Source organism: Acipenser ruthenus, chromosome 14, assembly GCF_902713425.1.
Source record: "Acipenser ruthenus chromosome 14, fAciRut3.2 maternal haplotype, whole genome shotgun sequence".
Taxonomy (NCBI): domain Eukaryota; kingdom Metazoa; phylum Chordata; class Actinopteri; order Acipenseriformes; family Acipenseridae; genus Acipenser; species Acipenser ruthenus.
The window spans coordinates 35,081,487-35,102,854 of record NC_081202.1 but is presented as its reverse complement, the minus strand read 5'-3'; the positions used below and the strand labels follow the sequence as shown (position 1 = coordinate 35,102,854).

At 38.7% G+C, this 21,368-nt stretch overlaps 1 protein-coding gene across 11 annotated transcripts in view; it reads left to right on the top strand.

The window, feature by feature from the left end:
* Window positions 1-21,368, top strand: part of LOC117420145 (serine/threonine-protein kinase WNK1) — a 191,386-nt gene that overhangs the window by 119,218 nt on the left and 50,800 nt on the right. For all 11 annotated transcript variants that reach the window (XM_034033711.3, XM_034033706.3, XM_034033709.3 and 8 more), the window contains exons 6-9: window positions 4,857-4,945; window positions 11,672-11,891; window positions 14,291-14,660; window positions 16,981-17,141. In XM_034033711.3, the coding sequence (XP_033889602.3) occupies window positions 4,857-4,945; window positions 11,672-11,891; window positions 14,291-14,660; window positions 16,981-17,141 (840 nt within the window). The remainder of the gene's footprint in view (window positions 1-4,856; window positions 4,946-11,671; window positions 11,892-14,290; window positions 14,661-16,980; window positions 17,142-21,368) is intronic.

Genomic DNA, 21,368 nt, shown 5'->3' with positions numbered 1-21,368 from the left:
AACAGTGATTCAGCAAGAACATGAATTGGCGTGTTACTGGTGAAGATCTTGCAGTCCTAGTTTGCCAGCTTGATAGGGGGGCAGTCAGCCGTTGCTAATGCACAAGTTATTTTTAGTGGCTCTTTGTTCTCTGGGACTGATCTTAATCCCTACTCCTGCCCTTTTAAAGCAATTTAAATGATTGGGGAGGAATTAAATCACACAAAGAAAAAAATGTAATCATACAAAAATAACCTACATCGATACAAACATGTACAATCTAGAAATTACGACTTCTCACGGGAATTCAACTTCTCAAAAAGATCAAAACTGGACACCATGTGGCCAGATAGAGGCACGCTGTTACAATAGTAAAATGGCACTGAAAAGGTTAAAATAATTGTAATATTGCAATACCTGGCAGGTGGTTATTATTTAAGTAGTCCTTCAGAAAGCAATCCCAGAGCTGCATACTTAGTCACCACAACGCATCCTTTTGGTCCCCTGCTTTAAAAAGGGCTATTTTCAGGCTATTCTAATAAGCCGTGTCTTGGCAGGGAGTAGTTTAGAGGACATGCTAATGTATAGTCATGTGATGTAATTGCTAGGAGGAGCTGGAGCTAGCACACCTGCCACTTGGAAAGTTGTCCTGTCACTTGTGGAGTCCTGGAGGTTTTTCTGAAGTTCGATGCAACTTGGCAGTGTGTGTGCGAGTCAGGAACAATGGTCTCTGCTAGGCTAGCCGTGAGATTCTGTTCAACTCTGCATTAAGGAGCGGGCCTTTTTCTGTTCCCGGGCATGCTGTACATTTCTCCAATGGATTTCGGAATGAAAGACATCTACCCTTTGTTTGTAATCGTCAATTCCCAGTGCTGTTGCTGTTGTAAGGCTGACAAGAATGACTTCCCCAAGGAGGTGGGTGGCGTACTGTAATCACACATTCTTTTTTGTACTGTAGCTTTGACATCTGTGTTTCTAGGTGCCAAACATAAAGCTATGGCCAAAAGTTTTGCATCGCCTGCAATTTTAGAATTGAGACTTTTTTTTTTTTTTAAGACTATGAACACTTTTATTTAAAATAATTTAATCAAATAAACTACAAATGGATATTGCAAAAGTCCACTGGAAACTCTTATAGTACAGTATTTTCATGTTTAGATTTTGAAATGTCACATTTTTCAATTTGTCAGTTTTTTATTAAGTATGGGAAAACTACAAAGGGGTATGCAATTCAATATGTTAATGTAACATTATTCAGCAGGTTTATTTGACTTTATGAAGCAAAATCTAATTCTATATGGTGATGCAAAACTTTTGTCTGTAGCTGTAGTTTGATACCCGAAAGAAACTAATTTTGGTATCCTCTCTCTCTCTCTCTCTCTCTGCTTAAAAATGTTTTATGCTAGCTGACTGAGATGTTGCAGTATTTAGGTCTGTCTATATACTAGGATTAGTAACTGCTGGATCGTTTCAAAGGCAGATTTTGTTAGTTGCCTTTCTTAAATCAGGTGTGAAATCCAATTACCCTTATAAATGTTTTGGTATATATAAATAATATAATTTTTTGAAGTTTTCCCAAGCTTGCCATAGTTTTACACTGGTTTGCCATGTTTATTAATATGGTTTACCATATCTCGCTATCCTTTACCATGTCATTAGTAATTTTTTTTATTTATTTTTTTTAATACCCAATTCAGATACATTTGTCATACCTTATGGTTCGAGTTTAGAAAAATCGCACTTCACAAAGAATTTTTTTTTTTATTAAGTAGGTTTTCCAAGCCAATTTAAAAAATATTACCGGTAAAACATAATATCATGTTTTTTAAAAACACGTACAAGTAAATGTGTATTCATGTTGTTGTGTAGCATACTCCTCTGGGAAAGCACACAGTATTTAAGCGATATGAGTGTGTGTATTCTCCAAGATGAACATTATTCATAGTATTAATATTTAACATTCTGTTTTGACTGGTGCATAGCTGTGTATTGCTCTTACTGAGCTCACCTGTAACTCAAGCCCCTTGAGGCCCTACCACGTCTCCCACTTAAGTTACTGTGAGTATTAGCAGATTACAAATGTTCTGAATGTAAAAGTACTATTTTTGTATTATTTCTTAGGTTTTTATATTTATTGTAATTGACTTCTATAAGCTACAATAAGCTTTGTTTTTGCAATGGTGAAACACAATGTGTGGGTCTGCTAACACAGAAACATGTAAGAATGCAGTAGTTATACAATTATATAGTTTTGGCAGGCAAAGAAGTCATGTAGAAACAAGTCAGCAAAAAAGGCAGACTCGTGAAAGAGTCGTTTTGATGACCAAAAAACAAAAAACTTCTTAAACCAAGTGAAGAACCAAGTTTGCCCTGGGTAAGGGCGTCTGCTAAAAATTAATAATAAATAAATAAATAAATAAAAAAATGTGCTCTGTACCTTCACCTTGCTGTAACTAAGAATTTTGGACCTTCACATAAAATAATTGACTACCCCTGGTCCAGACTATAGCACACTGAGTGCATTTTCTTCTTCCTAATTAATATTCCAGTCTGGCTTTAATTCAGTCATCTCATATCGCATCACAGAAGATAAATCAATTTTTTAATTACAAATTCATTGCTCACTTTGATTAGGGCAGTGGTTCTCAAACTTTTTTGCTCTGAAATGACAATACATCCATGAGGTCCAACACAGTCACAGCTACGAATGTCCAGCTATAATCTTTATTTATAAGCAGAATGTTTGGATGCTGCGCGCTGATTGGCTGTTGAGGATTTTTTACCATGCAAAATAGTACAGTGCACGGCAGAATTTATTTTTGTCAAAGCACAGTTCAATTAATAAATTATCAATGCTTATTAAACTTGCAATAAATATACACATTGTTGTAAGATCTTTTTAAAGTTTTTAAAAATGAGTGACAATCCTTTCGTAACATTTGATCTTTTCTGAGGCATGACTGTAGACAAGTGGCTAGAATTACAAGCAGCTGGTGTTTTTATTGAAATGGTAATCCACTTAAAAACAGTTTGTCTTGAAAATGTAAACGGGCTGTTAGGATAATTATATGCTTCGGTGTGTAATTCGGCTGGTCAAGACAGTACTCAATTTTGTATGTTGGCCTCAGTGCTGGTCTCAGTCGCACCGTAAACAGTTACAATAAATGGAAGCGTTGAAAACATCCAGTTTGTTTACAACAAATAGATCCTTGTTTGAGGACTATTTTTTTTCTAAAGCGGAAGGATATATAATATATATATTTTTTTCTTGAAAATAAACACTTTTTTTTTTTTTTTTACTGTATCCATTTTATAAGCGGGGATAACACTCCAGGGCGTGTGTGTTGTGTTTCATTAACATACGGCTTTGTTGGTTGAAGGCACTTAGCTTTGTGTCTCCAACCCAACTACAGCTGTATGTTAATGCAACACAACACACACCCTGTCGTGTGTTATCCCTTACTTTTCAAGCTGCTGTGTTGAGTGCACGTGAGTGCAATACAAGAAAGATGGACAGTTTAGACTTTTTTAACTTGGAGATATTCTCCATGCTTGCATTTTCTCCCTGCTTCTGTAGCTGAGTTTTTAAGATCTCAAATTTTGGGTTTGCAATGGGATCTATGAATTATGCCGCCACTTCCTTGCTGTAATTATGTAACCTTTCCGCGGACCACCTGAACCACTGGATTAGGGCATTGCAAAGTACTGAAAACAACTGAACAGCAATATGTTAAAGGGGTAATCAATAAAAGATTGCTTCTTCATGCTTATGGAGTCTGTGCTTTTTACGCATTTATTGCGATGTCTGTTTTCCCGTAAGTCTCTCGTTACTTTGACAGTAGACAATTAAGGACCTATTATGACAGACCAGTTTGTAATTCCTTCTAGATGAAAGGTATTAGGCTCTTGTTACAATGACTGTTTCTAAAGAGGAAAACGACTGCTCTGCTTGAAAGCTGATTGACGAGACCATGCGTAAGAGTTTTGCAATTTGTTTATTTAAGTTCTTCCGTAGCTGGGGTTAAAGGTAGTCTGTCACCTTCATTAAAAGCAGACCCCTTGGGCCTTGGCTTTTTCCTTTGGCCACAGGGATACCAATTCCAGCTGAGGTTAGAGATCATCTGCTGAATTTTAGTTGGAATTCAGGAATGTGAGTCTACAGTAATTACACTACCATTTATAGCTGTTATAGCTTGTATAGTGGCTTTTCAAAGTCACTTTGGGCTCACTGGTGCGGAAAACAACATTGCCATAAAGTCCCTTAAAGACCTTGATAGAGACTTTTCGTTGAAATATTAGCATACATTACTGCTATGAAGTGTGTGTGAAGTTAATGGATAACTCAAATGTTAATGTTGCAGTCTAGCTCAGGGTGTTTTATGTGGACTGTCAAGCAATGCAGAGTGTAAATAAGTGTTGGGGCATGTCTGAACAAAACCCTGGAAATGGAGCAGAGTTGAGCCCCAGCGTTGAGGGGTATAGAATACTGAACATGGCATATTCTGCAAAGAATTGGCAGTTTCTTCCACATCCCCTCATGGCTGCGAGAGTGCGCTCACTCAAGCAGGGATCTTAACCCCCCCCTTTGCTCATTAACAAACCGAGACGGCTTACTCTACATCTTAGCCCAGTGGAATGTGTCACATTCATTACCAGTCATAAATGTTTTAAAACTCCTAAAGTATTCCTGTAATATCTCAAGTTCATGCCCTTGCTCTGCAGTATGGGCAGCTCCTGTTCTCTCTAGCTCTGACTCTAAATATAGTCCTGACCTGGAATTTTCCATAAGCACATGGGAGGGCTGGAAGCCTTGATCTATGGTGATTTTGTTTCTTCCCTCCTTCTTTTTTTAATTATTATTTTTTTCTTTCTCATAGGGAGTAAAGCCCGGCAGCTTTGACAAGGTAGCGATACCTGAAGTGAAAGAGATCATTGAAGGATGCATTCGCCAAAACAAAGACGAGAGGTGATGATGATTATTATTATTATTATTTGTTTATTTAACAGACGCCTTTATCCAATGCGACTTAGAGACTAGGGTGTGTGAACTGTGCATCTCTATAATCTCTTCTTCTTCTGCAGGCACTAGTAATAGCACTGTTGCTTTGAGTACATAGTGAGTCATGCTAGAATGGTGTGAATGTATGGCCCACTGTAGTGCTGCATGAACCTATTTATTTGGATCAAGCTCTCCACAGGTGATTGGGCTTATTTACCATTACAAGTGACACAACTGAAGAAACAGAATTCTGTTCTTCACAGTCTAAGAAATGCAGCAATCATCCCAAATCAAAGCAACACTTGTTTCACTTTGAATTCACACCATTGACCCTCGCCTGATTGTCAGCACCTGATTTCGGTGGAGAGCTCAATCAGAATAAGCCCACAGGAAGAGCAGCATTGAACTTTGTGCTTCCACAGGGTAATGGAGGAAAATGATATAATTCACATTATTGCATTTCAGCGACCCCTACTAATCTGGCACCCAGTGAATACAGGCCCTAGTAAAAACAGTGTTGCTTGGAGTCATGCAAGCACCAATTTGCCAGACCACAGGGAGCGCTGCATTGGACTTTGCACTGTCAATTATTTAACCCTTTGCGGTCCATTTATTAATCGCGCGTCAGGCACGCCAGGTCTAATTTATTTTCACACGCGCAGTTAATTTTATACGCGCTGTTTAAAAGTATTTTTTTTCACAGTCAAACGGGTTTAAATGGCCCTGCATATCAACAAAGCACACACTAGGCATCTCCAGCCCCGCCCCAGCCTTTTGTTTGCTATAGCTTTCAGCTATGTAAGAAATAAATAATAATAATAATAATAGTCGTACATACCGATCGATCATCTCCAGATCACTCGTTTTATCACCAAACTCCTCAATAATGCGATCCAAGTCATTATTTTATTACTATAACATCTGAAAAAAGCTCTGCAAATGTCCATGATAGTCTCAGTGCGCTGACGCACTTAGCCAGCTTGTTTACTATGGACGCCCATTATCTGATACCTGATACCATGTATGACTATTCATGAAATACGCTTTTTTTTTTATTTTTTTTCTTTCCCCCCGACTTGTCTCGGCTCCTGTCGCTACCACTCGACAATTGAATGGTTTTCTCGGCTTTTTCCGGAGAAAAAACGACTAAACACCCGTTTATTGCATTGCTATAATGATGTCGGACCCAGTCCGACAAAGGACCTGTGAGGAATAATTGCAATGTCGGACCCAGTCCGACAATGGACCGCAAAGGGTTAAGGAGGAAAACTGGCTGAGGGGCGATCCCTACTGGTCTGACTACCTAACAAGTCCAGGCGGTCCTGCTGACCAGTATGGCGGCTGCCCTGGTGAGGCGACACTCGGAATTGGCCGTTTTAAAATTGGGTTGAAAAATTATAGAAATATTTTTTGAACAAAAATTCAAGTTGTGTGTCTTCTTGATAAGATTCCAGTGGAAAGGTGCAGCATTGAACTGAGCCACCCTGCCCATGGATGTGACTGTGTACAGTAGCGCTTAGTAAGGACCTTGGTGTTTTCCCACACACCCAGCTCTGTATAATAGATATGAAGTCCACAAACAGATACTGCAAATGTAAATACGTTTGACTCAGTACTTCAAAACGGTAGGTTGTGTGGTCACAGCTGATAACGTATTGTCTTCTGCTTGGTTTCTATCCAAGGTAAAGACCGTGCAAGTCATATGGTGCTGTCTGTAAATTTGTGAAATAAAAATAAGATTCAAAGGGAAAGCAGTTTCTTTTAGTGAGGTTTGCAGTCATTCTGAGTTGTTCTTATTGCAGTGCTGAAATACAGATGTTAATGTTTATCTGAGTTCAGGAGCTGTTTTTCCGTTCCAGTTGCCTACCACAGATATATGTAACACAGGCTAGTGTGAACCAGCACCTCCTAGTGATCTGCCACTTTGGATCAACTTTACTTAGTTTTTTCTGGCAGTACACTGGTGGCGCTTACTAATATAAAGACACTTGTGCTGATCTAGCCTAGATACAGTATGTCTGTGAACTAGACCTGAAGAACAGCTCCTTAACACAGGCTTATTGAGTGAATATTTGTGTAGTTGCAATTAGAACCAGAAAAGCTACACACTCTCCAAGGAAGTTCTAATCCAGGCTTACTTCACTTCTGATTTGAAAGCCTTGTGTTATTTGTGGTACTGCCTAGTCACTCGCATTTTTCCAGCTATAATAATTATTCATTGACTCATTTCCTTCAAAACTTCAGACACAGCAGTGGTTTTAAGATTACAGGGGTTAATGGTGGTGCTTGCTCTATAAGAAGTGGTTTCAAATCATTTTATGACTCATCCGGGCAGACAAAAGCTTTGTTTTAAGTTGTGCCTAATGGCTCCAGAAAGACAATGGCAGCAAACGCTGAGGTAGACATTGTTTATGAATGTTATTTTAAATCATCGCCATCAGTTTTCAATGCAATATATGTCTATAAAACCATACAATACTATGTATGAAGTATGTAATTAAATAATATAAAGACTAACTTCACTATAATGAACCCATCTTACAACGAACCCTCGTTTTAACGATCCCAACAGCAAGAACAGATTTCTTCAATGGAAATTTAGCCTTATAGAACAATCACATTACAGGACCGACCTGGATACAACGATCTCAGTCAGACTGAACTTTCTCCAGTGTGAATGCTCTTTTCTCAGTGAAAACAAAGACCACGGTTGGCTAATTCAAAGATAACCTATTGTAGTGCGAATCATGCATGACGTATGCAATCGTTGCCTGCCCACCCTCTTCTCACAAACTGCAACCAGGGAGGAGCCATCTGCAACCAGGCAAAGTGCATGAAGATGGCGAGTAAGAGATCGTCTTTGTCTCTGAAAACAAAATTTAATGATCAGTCTGCAAAGAACTCTACTTAGCAAAGAGCACTGTTGCAACCATGCGAGCCAACAGAGGAAAAATCAAGTCTGCTAAATCATTCTTGTGTCGGGTGATGTGAACATTTTGCCTTCTCAAGGCGTCGGAGGCAAATGGATGGCTAAATCGCTTTAAATAGCGGCATGATTTAAAATGCTGGAGTTTACATGGAGGTGACTAGCACATGGTTGACCAGATGTTTTTCCATCTCTTATCTAGAACTGCAATTCAAGAGACATTTATAACATTTAGAAAACTGGACTTTTTTTATCAGCTCATAAAACTGGCCAATGCTGACCATGTCTGAGCTGAAGCTAACAGAGAATGACTGTTCTACTAGGAGGAAACCTGGATGGAACCGATTGTCTGCCCCCTTTTATCATTGGTAAAACAGCAAATCCCAGGTGTTTTAAATGTAAAGACGCTGCCAGTAATGTACAGACACAACAAAAAAGCCTGGAGGAACTGAGAAATCTGGACTGAATGGATTAGGTTGTTCGGCAAACAAAATGTAATCTCAACGCCGTAAGGTGCTGCTTTTCAGACAATTCCCCTCCGCATCCGAAAGTCAGCAACCTGAAAACAGCTACCCTGCACTTTCTCCCCCCTAATGCAACATGTGTACTATAGCCCATGGGCAACGGGGTTATTCAGTAATTCAATTCCTGGTACAGGAAGTTTCTACTAGAGTGCATGGACAGTGTTAAAAAAAAATCCAGGTGGACATTGTGCAAGCCATGCAATTCACACAGAGCATGGGACCAGGTGTCAGAAACATGTTTTGTGATGTGCGTTAAACATGCTGAAGAGGAATGCGGTACACTGGGAATTTTTAGAAACAAAATTAAAGGAAATTTAATTTGAAGAAGCCACTACAAGAGCAGCTATGAGCGATGAGGACATTATTGAATCAGTGACATTGAGTCGGGGAGAGGATAAGGACATGTCTGGTGACGTGGAAGTCACAGGATCAGTTATCCCTTCACTGGATGAGTTCAGAAAGGCAATAGCAACTTAGCTTCACACAGTCATTACCTGGAACTGAGGATCTGAACTGGACTGGACTGGCTAACAAGATTGAAACGGCATGCATTGAAAAAAGCAAGAAAAAGCTGAAGCAATCTATGTTGGATTTTTTTTTCAAAAGAAAAGACATGCAATTACTGTATTCCGCATGTAAGTGTAAATATTTCTTTACTGCTTTCTTTTAAACATAGCCTACTGTTTAACTGTTGATCAATGTGAAGTAATCTTAATAAGTACTTATATATTCATGATAATTTAAAGTCATAATTCTTATGCAGCAAATTGCCAAACCCTATGATAGTGAACACCCTGCTGTAACAAACATTTTTCTAGGTCCCTAGTTATGGTGAAGTTAGCCTGTATTCTGATTATAATTTCAATCAATGCATTGAAATACAATTTGAAGTCGCTATACACAGTACATAGCACAATAATAATTAGATATCCAGTTCATATCAGCGTTTTTATAATAATTAATCTACATATTCATAATAATTAATTTCAGACTTACTTATTATCTTACTGTGTGTGTTCTCTATCACCCCTGGGCATTTTTTTAAATCCTTAAATCTGGATTTCTGAAAAAAAACACATCTGTTATTTCAGTCCTGATTTATTCTGAACATGTAGATGGTATGTAAATGATAAATGTATGCTTTTACAAAATTGTATTAAAAAAAAATATGAACTATAGGGTTTACCCCAGTTTTATTTTATTTTAGAACTGTACAATTTTGGAAAATGAACATGATTTTTTTTTCTAGGAGTTAATTAAATAATGGAGGAAACACTTTGAAAATATGGCCCTATACAGTGCCTATAGAAAGTCTACACCCCCTTTCCAAATTTTCACCTTTTGTTGAGTTATAGCCTGGAATTAAAATGCATACATTTTTTTTTTCATTTATCTACACATCCTACCACACAACTTCCAAGTGAAAAAAATATTCTAGAAATTAGTAGAAAATAAAACTGAAATAGCTTGGTTGGATAAGTGTCCTCCCCCCTTGTAATATCAATCCTAAATTAGCTCAGGTGTAACCAATCGTCTTCAAAATCACACCAAGTTAAGTAGCCTCCACCTGTGTTAAATTGTAGTGATTTCACATGATTTCAGGATAAATTCAGCAGTTCCTGTAGGTTCTCTCTGCTGTGTAGTGCATTTCAAAACAAAGACTCAACTATGGGCACCAAGGCGCTTTCAAAAGAACTCCGGGACAAAGTTGTTGAAAGGCACAGATCAGGGGATGAGTATAAAAAAATATCAAAGGCCTTGAATATCCCTTGGAGCACGGTCAAGATGATTATTAAGAAGTGGAAGGTGTATGGCACCACCAAGACCAAGCAAGAAGGAGACTGATCAGAGAGGCTACCAAGAGGCCAATGGCAACTTTGCAAGAGCTACAGGCTTTTATGGCCAAGACTGGTCAAAGTGTGCATGTGACAACAATATCCCAAGCACTCCACAAATCTGGCCTATATGGTAGGGTGGCAAGAAGGAAGCCATTACTCAAGAAAGCCCACCTTGAATCCCGTTTTGAAGTATGCAAAAAAACACTCAGGAGATTCTGTAGCCATGTGGCAAAAAGTTTTGTGGTCTGACGAAACTAAAATGGAACTTTTTGGCCTAAATGCAAAGCATTATGTTTGGCGCAAACCCAACACAGCACATCACCCAAAGAACACCATCCCTACTGTGACGCATGGTGGTGGCAGCATCATGTTATGGGGATGTTTCTCATCGGCAGAGACTGGGGCATTTGTCAGGATAGAAGGGAAAATGAATGGAGCAAAGTACAGAGAAGTCCTTGAGGAAAACCTGCTGCCCTCTGCTAGAAAGCTGAAACTGGGACGGAAGTTCACCTTTCACCATGACAACGACCCAAAGCACACAGCCAAAGCTACACTGGAGTGGCTAAGGAACAAAAAGGTAAATGTCCTTGAGTGGCCCAGTCAGAGCCCCGACCTAAATCCAATCGAAAATTTGTGGCATGACTTGAAGATTGCTGTCCGTCAACGCTACCCGAGGAACTTGACAGAGCTTGAACAGTTTTGTAAAGAAGAATGGTCAAATATTGCCAAATCTAGGTGTGGAAAGTTGGTAGAGACCTATCCCAACAGACTCACAGCTGTAATTGCTGCCAAAGGTGCTTCCACCTAGTATTAACTCAGGGGGGTGGAGACTTATCCAATTATGATCTTTCAGTTTTGTATTTTTAATATATAATTTTTTTCTCAATAAAAACTTTTTTCCCCTTAATAGTGTGGAGTATGGTGTGTAGATAAGTGGAAAAAAATCCTCATAAATGCATAAAACTCTGAGGCACTGACACAACAAAATGTGAAAAAAGTTCAAGGGGGTGTAAACTTTCTTTAGGCACTGTATATCTTGTATTATTATTATTATTATTATTATTATTATTATTATTATTATTATTTGTTTATTTAGCAGACGCCTTTATCCAAGGCGACTTACAGAGACTAGGGTGTGTGAACTTTGCATCAGCTGCAGAGTCACTTACAACTACGTCTCACCCGAAAGACGGAGCACAAGGAGGTTAAGTGACTTGCTCAGGGTCACACAATGAGTCAGTGGCTGAGGTGGGATTTGAACTGGGGACCTCCTGGTTACAAGCCCTATTCTTTAACCACTGGACCACACAGCCTCCAGTATTCCAAGGGAAGAATATATGAAAGGGGAGTGCGTATTTAGCATGAGTTGTGAATGCTGTCTGGGTTTCCTTCCCCCTCTTGTTAGGTATGCCATCAAGGACCTGCTGAACCACGCCTTCTTCCAGGAGGAGACCGGTGTGCGGGTGGAGCTGGCAGAGGAGGACGATGGGGAGAAGATCGCCATCAAGCTCTGGCTTCGGATAGAGGACATCAAGAAGCTAAAGGGGAAGTACAAGGACAATGAAGCCATCGAGTTCTCCTTCGACCTGGATAGAGATGTGCCTGAGGATGTTGCTCAGGAGATGGTAGGTGTAGCGTGGAGCTGACATGGATGAGCTCCTCTCATGTACAGGTTACACAGGCTTTATTATTGAAGATCTTACAAGCAGCTGCCATAAAAAAATACATACTGTAAAAATCGTTTTATAGGTCTCACGTGGTGTAAAAGTTGCTCCCTCCTTTTTGAGACTTCAATTTTAGGAAAACAACTTTTTTGTGTTTTAAAATACTTTTTTTACATGCTCGACACTGATAAATATAGAGATACACACAGGTTTAGTTTCAAAATAACTCTTGTTTACAACATTTTATTCCATTAATAATTGTACAGTGTTTTAGTTAAACTGCTAGAAAGTATTCTGTTTTTCAAAATTTAAAAAGTAACAATTAACAGAACGTAATACATCAAGTTGAACATCCCACATCACATCTGTATTAACCTACCACTATTTTGTTTTAGCTTACCAAGTACCTAAACAAGTTCAAAAACATATCATCTTTGCTTTACTGAACATTTCTTTACAAAACCATACTTAGGTAATAGTTCTCGCTGCATAGGCTTTTACAAATGTGTTGTATTAATTCAAATTTAAAAGAAAAGTATTAAACAGTGCTGCTTCATCAAATAAAAAAGCAAAAAAATAAATAAAAATAAAACTAAACAGTGTGCCATTTAATAACTAGTAAACACAACATTTTAGTGTTGCATACAGTGCAGTAGAATTGCATTACATTTCCAGCTGTACAAATACATTCATTTTGTTTTGTTAATCAGAAACATAACCATACACATACTTTACAAGTGTACCACTGCGTTGCACTGACATGTAGAACAAGTTACAGTATGTATTAAAGTCATTCAAAGTACTCCATTCAAACAAAATGTTTTCTACATCGGGCCATAAACACATTCCTCCAATCAGCATTTTAAGTTTGTCTTTGTTCAGTCTCCCGTCACGTACTGTTTTCTCAGCATTGAGATTAACATGTATTTCTGCAAATTCAAATTTCAAACCTGTTGAGTAGCACTTTCTTTTTTTTTGTCTGACTGTCCTACTTTATCCAGTCTCAAAGTCACCTGCATTATTATAGCATTGCAGTTACAACGAACAGAAGACTTAGTTTACTACTCTGCTTTCTAACCAATAGCTGTTTGCTTCGGATCCCAGGGGCGGGTTCTGTTTGAATGTTGACAAATCAACGGCTTGGGAGGGTGGGAATAAGACAATTCATAGAAACTGACAGCTTGCGTTTAACATTCAAAGTCTGAAAGCTTGCGTTTAACATTCAAAATGACTAAGGGTTTTGAGCATAAGAAATTAAAACTTTTAATTAGAACAGTAGTTTTGTGTTTCTGCCTAGCAACGTGACCTGAATGCCGTAGATCCTGAACAAATAAATCGGGTTCACAGTAAAGTTTGTGTCAGACATAACCGTGGCTGTAGTAATCCCATTGTGGCACTGATACAGTAGTTTAGACACCGGCGCATATGTCGCACCAGTGTATTAGTCGCTCCCCCCTTTAAAGGGCCACGCAAAAATGCTAGAAAATCGACTTATACAACGGTTTTTATGGTAGTAAATAGCTGCATATGTCATTGGATTGGATTTTTTACATTTCCCTTACTATTGTATGATGTTGCAATCGCTTAGTGGTTGTGGGTGTTTTATTGTTTTTTTTTTCTTTTAAATTTGCCTTTCCCTGGCTATGAGCTTGCCTGGGGAATCTTGATTATCAGACACTGAGCAGCCCTCCTCATTCCATTCAAATCAACCTTTGAACTCTGTCAGCCCTGCTTGTTTTGCATTTATTGAGACAGAAAGAGTAGATGGGGCTGAAAGAGTTGAAGATTCCCAGTTAATGGAATGAGGGAGTCTGTTCAGTGACAGGCATATATGATTCTTCAGACTAGCTCAAAGCAAGTTCAGAACAAGGAAAAGGCAGATCAAATATAATAACGCGATACACTGAATGGTTAAATAATAAGGGAAATGTAAACATATCAAGTAGAAGGTTGGGAGCTAGGGAGAAGTAATTTTATAGAATTCCTGCGTGGGTGGCACTATCAGTAAAAGTTTCATTTCATAAAATAAAATGAGCAACTGTAGTGGCTGTTCAAGGATGGAACACACTTTTTTGGCAACATCTAGGCCATGTTCATTTTAGTATGTGTCTCGCATGTTTTGAATACAGTTGGTATCCACAGATTTTATTTAGTTTTTATGTCACGTACAACGCGAGAGATTCAAGTAATTATATACCTGTTGGTCTACTTTACACACTGATTACTTTCAGTTGCATTGCCATTGTGTTTTACCACTGTAACCCCTAAGATTGGGCTGTTTCTATTTGACAACAAGGTAGAACGTGCAAGCACAGTGATCCCCATTAGGAATAAGTACATACTATTTTTTTTTCTTGCAGGTGGAGTCTGGCTACGTGTGCGACGGGGATCACAAGACCATGGCCAAAGCGATCAAGGATCGCGTGTCTCTGATCAAACGCAAGAGAGAGCAGAGGCAGCTGGTGCGCGAGGAGCAGGAGAAGAGGAAACAGGAAGAGCAGGAAGGAGAACTGCTGAAAGCACAACAGCAGCAGCAACAACAACAGCAACAAGTACAGCAGGCCCAGACACCCTCTTCCCAGGCTGTAGTTGGCCAACAGACCCAGTTCAAAGTCCCGGCTCCCCCCACCGCCACCACCACAGGCCCCCAAAGCCAAGTGGAGCCAGAGGAGCCAGAAGTAGACCAGCACCAGCAGCATCAGTACCAACAGGCTGGCATCTCCATCGCATGTATGAGCCTTCCTTGTACTGGGCTTTCTCTTGATTTTTTTTTTTTTTTTTTTTTTTCTCTTAGTCAAAGAAAACTCAAACAAAGCCAATCATTAAGAATAAGCACCTAGAAATGAACCCATATATTTTACTATCTTTTTACATTTTGTGATGTGCTTCTGGAAAGTTGGAATTCCAGGAAGTACCAGACAAGTGCAGCTGTATTGTCTTGTACACTGAGTGTGATGTAAAGGATGATTTAGAAAGTAAGTTGACCACATCACCGCATGGTGCATTGGATGCAACTGTGTCTCAAAATATCATGTGACATGAACAAAACAGCAAATAAGAAAGCCACATTGCTGGTTCCATTCACCAGACAAATATCACTGGGCTAAATTTCATTATACTGGCTTCTTTTGATATGAACTAGAGTTCTAAATGATCGATAATTCTGGGTTTTCTTTGACTTTCCAGTACATGTATTAATGTTTTTGTGTATTTAGTGGTGAGGGGCACTGGCTACATACAGACAGGCATGGTACTGACAGCACTGGCTACATACAGTCAGGCACAGTGCAGACAGCACTGGCTACATACAGACAGGCACGGTACTGACAGCACTGGCTACATACAGTCAGGCACAGTGCAGACAGCACTGGCTACATACAGTCAGGCACAGTGCAGACAGCACTGGCTACATACAGTCAGGCACAGTGCAGACAGCACTGGCTACATACAGACAGGCACGGTGCAGACAGCACTGGCTATACACAGTCAGGCACGGTGCTGACAGCACTGGCTATATACAGTCGGGCACGGTGCTGACAGCACTGGTTACATACAGTCAGGCACGGTGCTGACAGCACTAGCTACATACAGTCAGGCACGGTGCTGATAGCTTCCCCACAGTTCTACAAGTGACCTCAGTGCTTACCAGACCAGTCCCTGAGCCTCTATCATGCTGAGACCCCCAGAGGTCATGGGCTGGTGCATTAAACTAGTCCGCCTGGTCTCCTGACTGTTCTTAAACCTAATTGGCTCTGAATTTTAATTGTGCCATTGCTGGCATCTCCCTTACTTTCACAGACAGAAATAGACTAAAGAGACTCACATGCGCTGATCTAAATGAATGATATTTGGATGATTTAATCATTTAAAAAAAGGGACTGTTGTCTGTAATCTTTAAGCAGTGGAAGTGGTGCCTATTCAGTTACATATCAGGGATGGAAATAAGACTCCTATTGCATAGCAGTTTCACCCATTCCAGATTTTACTACAAGCTTGATTAGTCACAGTGTGTATAGGTAACAAGCTCAGGTGTGTCTTAAAAGATTATGCATGTGGCAGTTAGACATGCATTCATTCATTCATTCATTCATACATACATACATACATACATACATACATACAGTACTGTTAATTGATGTCATTGTGTTTTTCTTTCCAGTGTTCCACAAACTGTGCACTGTCAGACCTCCAGTGTGTTGTGTGGCTCAATCCAATCCATGCAGGTCTTACTGCTTTGTGTTATTGTCCAAACACAAGTACTTGTAAGGAAACCTGTGAAATAAACAGCTTACAGAAGATCATAGTATGTAGCTGGCTGGCAAAGTGCGGGTTGTCTAATTAACTAATTCCAAAGTCTTGAAAAACACTGTTCACTATAGTGCACTACAAAAATACATTCCTGATCGTTTAAAAAAAAAAAAAAAAAAAAAATGTTCTTGACTATTTTTTGAAAGCAGTCCAGAAACATTTCATTTTAAACTGTACTCAATTCCTAAAAATAGACTAAGTAAGTTTTCTTTTTGTTTGTTTTTTAACTCGTTTAAATTATGTGAATAGACCCTCCCATTTAAGGCCATTAGCTTGGTAAAATTGGAAAACTCAAAAATGTAACTGAAATATAAATAAGTGAACCAACCTCTAAATCTGGTTAATTGTTGGGTTTGCTTGTTAGTAAGTTTGGCAAATAAAATCGGGACACTTGGCAAAAAGATGTTCATATTATCTTCCCCTCATTACGAGTTAACATTTCTCTATGTAATTTTTCTGATTTGAACAGTTTATATGCTACATACTGCAATGATTAGAATGTACTTGGGGTCAAATCCACAATATGGCCATTTGTAGTTCTGACAGCATATTTTTATTAAAACTCACATACATACATACATACATACAACTCACCTATCAAAAGGGGAAACAGTCAATAAAAACATGGAGTAACTATGAAAAAAGACTATGAAAGATCACCTTCAGACTTGAAACAGGAATATTTTATTATTTAAAAAAACATTTTTTAAATTTTTATTTTTTCTTCCTTATGTTTCCTCAGCGGATGGCACGGTTGACAGTGGCCAGGGCTCCTCTGTGTTCTCCGAAGCTCACCTGGGCAGCCAGCAGACTGTCTCTTACAGTTCTCCCCCAGAGCAGCCCGTGTCCTCGGGCCAGGCCCCTGGAGGACAGCAGCAGCAGCAGTACCAGCAGCCAGCTGTGGTGAGTGCAGTGATGTGGGTCAGCAGCACTGCTGGTGTATTTCATTATCTTAGTACAAGAGTTTAACAATCCTGGGGACAACAGCTTTTAGGAGAGACACTGGTAGTAGCTTTTAGAATCTGTAACTTCCAAACAAAAAATGTAAGCTTGTAAAAAGTCTCGAGTTTCAGCTGTTGACTTCCTCAGTTTAACCGGAACTAAACTTGGTTTAGTTTCTTCTAAGTTTTACTTTGGCTTTAATTATTCTGTTGTCCCACATCATGGTCTATATGCCGTATACTATGGATGTAGGTCATGGTAAACTTTGTAATATAAGTAATGGCGAGACATACTTGTTTAACCAAGGGCAAAAGTGATCCATTTACTTAGGCTTCCCTCATGAAAATACCACAGCATATCTTCACCACGCCAATTAACATTGGACTGGATTCTGTTCAGTAAGGTCACTGTATTGTGACAGATTTCTCTTTGAAATATACACTCCCTTTTATTGGTGTTTTGAATAGACTGACACAACATATGTACTGAACTTTAGCTTCTTTTCAATCACGTCAAACATTAGTTCACTTCTTTCTAGAGCCAATTAATTCATAATCACAGAAATCTGGTGATCCTGAGTTTACCATCAGTCAGCTTGAAGACATCCTTTAGAGAATGTTGAGAGTTCCTAAATAGTTGACAGGTTAATCCAATTAAGTTTTACATTCATCAGTTTTCTGAAAAAGTAGGATTTTGTTGGATCCAACAACAATCAGTGCCTGTTTGCTGGTCAGTGGGTAAATTGGTTTAGCCTGATGTATGCAAGCTCCAAGGGTCCAAGACTAAGCCCTTTTAAAAAACAGCCAACAGCCAGGAATGCCTTCCCTCAGACCCCTGGAGCACCCTGTTTTTGAATGAATGGCCTGGTCATTTTAGAAGATCCTAAACTACTTCGAGTAGGTAGCTTCACATGTCGTTTTTATTGCTTTTTAATATTTCTGTTTGTCTGCAATCATGCTGAGTGGTTCTGGGTTATGTTGCTCCAATACTGAGGTGTTTTTTTTTTTTTTCTTCTCTTTAATTCTGTCTGGAGAGTCCTAATTTCCTGGAACTGAACAGCCTTTTTTATTCTGTTCAAATCATGTGACAGTTCAGATTATTCTATATCGACAGTGAGAGTTGAAAGGTCACATAATTTGGAAGGAATGAGAGAGGCAGTTCAGCCCTGGTACCTAGGATTCTCCAGACCATCAAAATAGTACATACAACACCATGAAATATTAAGGGGGTGTAAAAAGGCAATTCAAATGACATTTGAAACTACTCTTTAGGTAAATCCAAATGTTTGAAATTGATTTGCACCTGCATGACACTGTGATACTTAAATGCTACATACTCCTTAAGTTGTGGCAACCTTTTTGTGGGAATGTGTTCATTTTGTTATTCATTAATGCTTGCGAGGTTTGAGAGATGTTGCTTTGATTGCTAATGGTATTTTTCCGATGAAACATGACAAGCCTGAGTCATGCTCACTTGGAATTTAATATCATTCTAGAATGATGCATGTGAAAAAAAACACTTTGTTTCTTTAAGTTTCTTCATTTGTTCGCCAGCCACGCTACTGCACCCTAGTCCATTTGTTCCCTGTTTCAAGTTTCTGTAGGCTGTGTAACCCTGTCTGTCATTTTTATTTCTTTATTTCTATCATTCTCTACGTTGTTTCCATCATTCAGAACTGATGCCATGAAGTTTGTAAACTGTTTTGATGTACCTAGGTTCAAACTGATGCAGCCCATCAATCCATTATTCCCAGCTGATCAGTTATGAATATGTTAAGTATGCTTCCTTACGCATATCATCCCAGTTATTTATGTGCATATCAGGAGAGTGCTCTACTTATCATATGGTTCAATGACAAGCATTCACTTACTGATACACTTGCATAGTCCTGCAGTCCCCATATAAAATCTCTGCAACTAACTAACCTGAACACTGCTGTTCATTGCTGTGTGTCTCCCATTCAGAGACATTACTGACACAGACACTGGGGGCTTATTGAGACCACCAAAGTAACCTGAGCCAGATTCAAATATAGAACACAGAGACCGTCATAAAAGGCTGCTGCTGCTCCATAATACTTACACAGAAGTACTGCATTAAAAAAAGTGAGGTTATCCAAAACCCTGTTAAATGTATTTTTATTATGGGTAGCTGGCCTGATTTATTCCCCTTGGGAAGCCTGGAATGTAAATGCTCATGATTTGGATTTCGTGGGGATAGTTTTGCATAAACAACGATCGCCCCCCTCAGCATGTGTTTCTGCCACATGTGTTTCCAGCAGGCTCGGCTCTGTATATTCTCTGGAATGTAAACCACATCTGCCCCAGATCAGAACCAAACGGCACATTACAGTCTGCTTGCAGAGAGGGAGCTTTCCACTTTTATTTCCGATTGCTGTGAAGCAGAATAATTCATTCGCACGTCCCCGAGGATTTTAAGAGCATGCGCAATGCGTCTGACACAATCGAGCTACTATTTAAAGCTGCATTGTCCCCGATCAAGTTCACTTTTACATTTATCGGACCTGGATCATCTACTTCTTTCTTACTGTTTTGCCTCGGGTTTATTAACCCATTGCTGACCAGTGTCCAATATATTTGACATTGAGAAGATAGCCATTAAATAGATATGTGAACATACCCAGGGCAGTAAAGGGTTAAGATCAGACGAAATTATATATATATATATATATATATATATATATATATATATATATATATATATATATATATATATATATATATATATATATATATATATAAATGTCTCTAATCAGCCACACTCATTAATACAAGGTGGGGGGTAACATTGTCTGGGGAAATAATATATCCAGTCTGTGTCTCGTGGAAAATAGGGATTGATGGCTAGCTGTTGAAAAGTTTGTGTTGCACGGTCTGAGAATCAAGAACCATACCCAAAATATTCCTGTTTTTTTTAAATTGTTATTTCTGTTCTGTTTTCCTTGGTTTAATACTTGGGTTTTTGATCTGCCCAGCAGTAAAAACGTTACGAGATTCATGTGCTGGAAAAACGCTTTTCTTCTGCTTTTACTATTTTTAGTATTTAAAACCAATTGAATTTTCGTACTAACACTTAATTCTTGTCTGTAAAAAAGAAAAAAAAAAGAAAACTCAGAACTCCTGAATCTGGTAGATGTTTTTGTAGTACACCATGTAGCTAACCTTTCTTTAGCTGGTTATTTGAAAAATGTTATGCGTGTCAACCAAGATGGTAAAAATAGGACTGCAGAAGTTATGCTTTTTTTTTTTTTGTTTTTTTTATAGTGTTGGCTGGATCACAAAGAATGTCCAACAAACAACATAGCCGCTCGAAGCACTACTGTGCTTATGTCTTTTTGACATCCGGTCAAATGTTACTGGTTTTAAATCCTAGTTTTGTTTGTCAAACTGTTTTGTTCGATGAATTTCCAATTTTTGTTTTGGCTATGCCGTCGGGTCCTGTTTTCAGAATTGTTAAAAAAACGAAAACACAATTATTACTACTAAAACTATTGGGCACTAAGTCACGACTGTTAGTCATAATATTACTGCTGCCAATTTAATCCAGCTGTTTTTTCTCTTAGTGTTATTTTAGTTTCCTAAAGGATAACGTTAATTAATCTGTTCATAAATTGCACTTTGAATGCGATGCAATGCTCAAATTCTTCATTTTGAAATTGGTAACGACCCATTCCAGTACTTCCTCTGATTCTTTGGATGTCACATGATCACATGATTCATAGGAGACACTGCAATTGGAAGGGCGTGTATAATCGCTGTGGCTCCTATCACTACCATGATTCCTAGCAACAGGGATGTCCAAGGAAAAATGGGGCGAGTTCGTCATTAAATTGAGACGCACTGCATTCAATGCCAACTATTGATTTATTAGCTTTCTGTCCTTGTTAATACCTCATGTTACGAATGAGGTATACTTTCGATAACATAACAGCCGGTGTATTTGATATCTCGTGATAGTAATTTTGTTAATGATGTCGCAAGACATTAAGAAATGTAGTTGGTGCAGATAGATTCCCTTAATTGATTTATTTTTTTTAATTGCATCTCCTCCAGCCCTTTCGTTGTCTCCTGATAAACAAGTTTTGCGAAGTATAATAATTAGTGTGTTAACATGATCTGTCAAAGGGGTTCAAGGCTTTTTAATTATTAGATCATCTGCCGGTAGTAA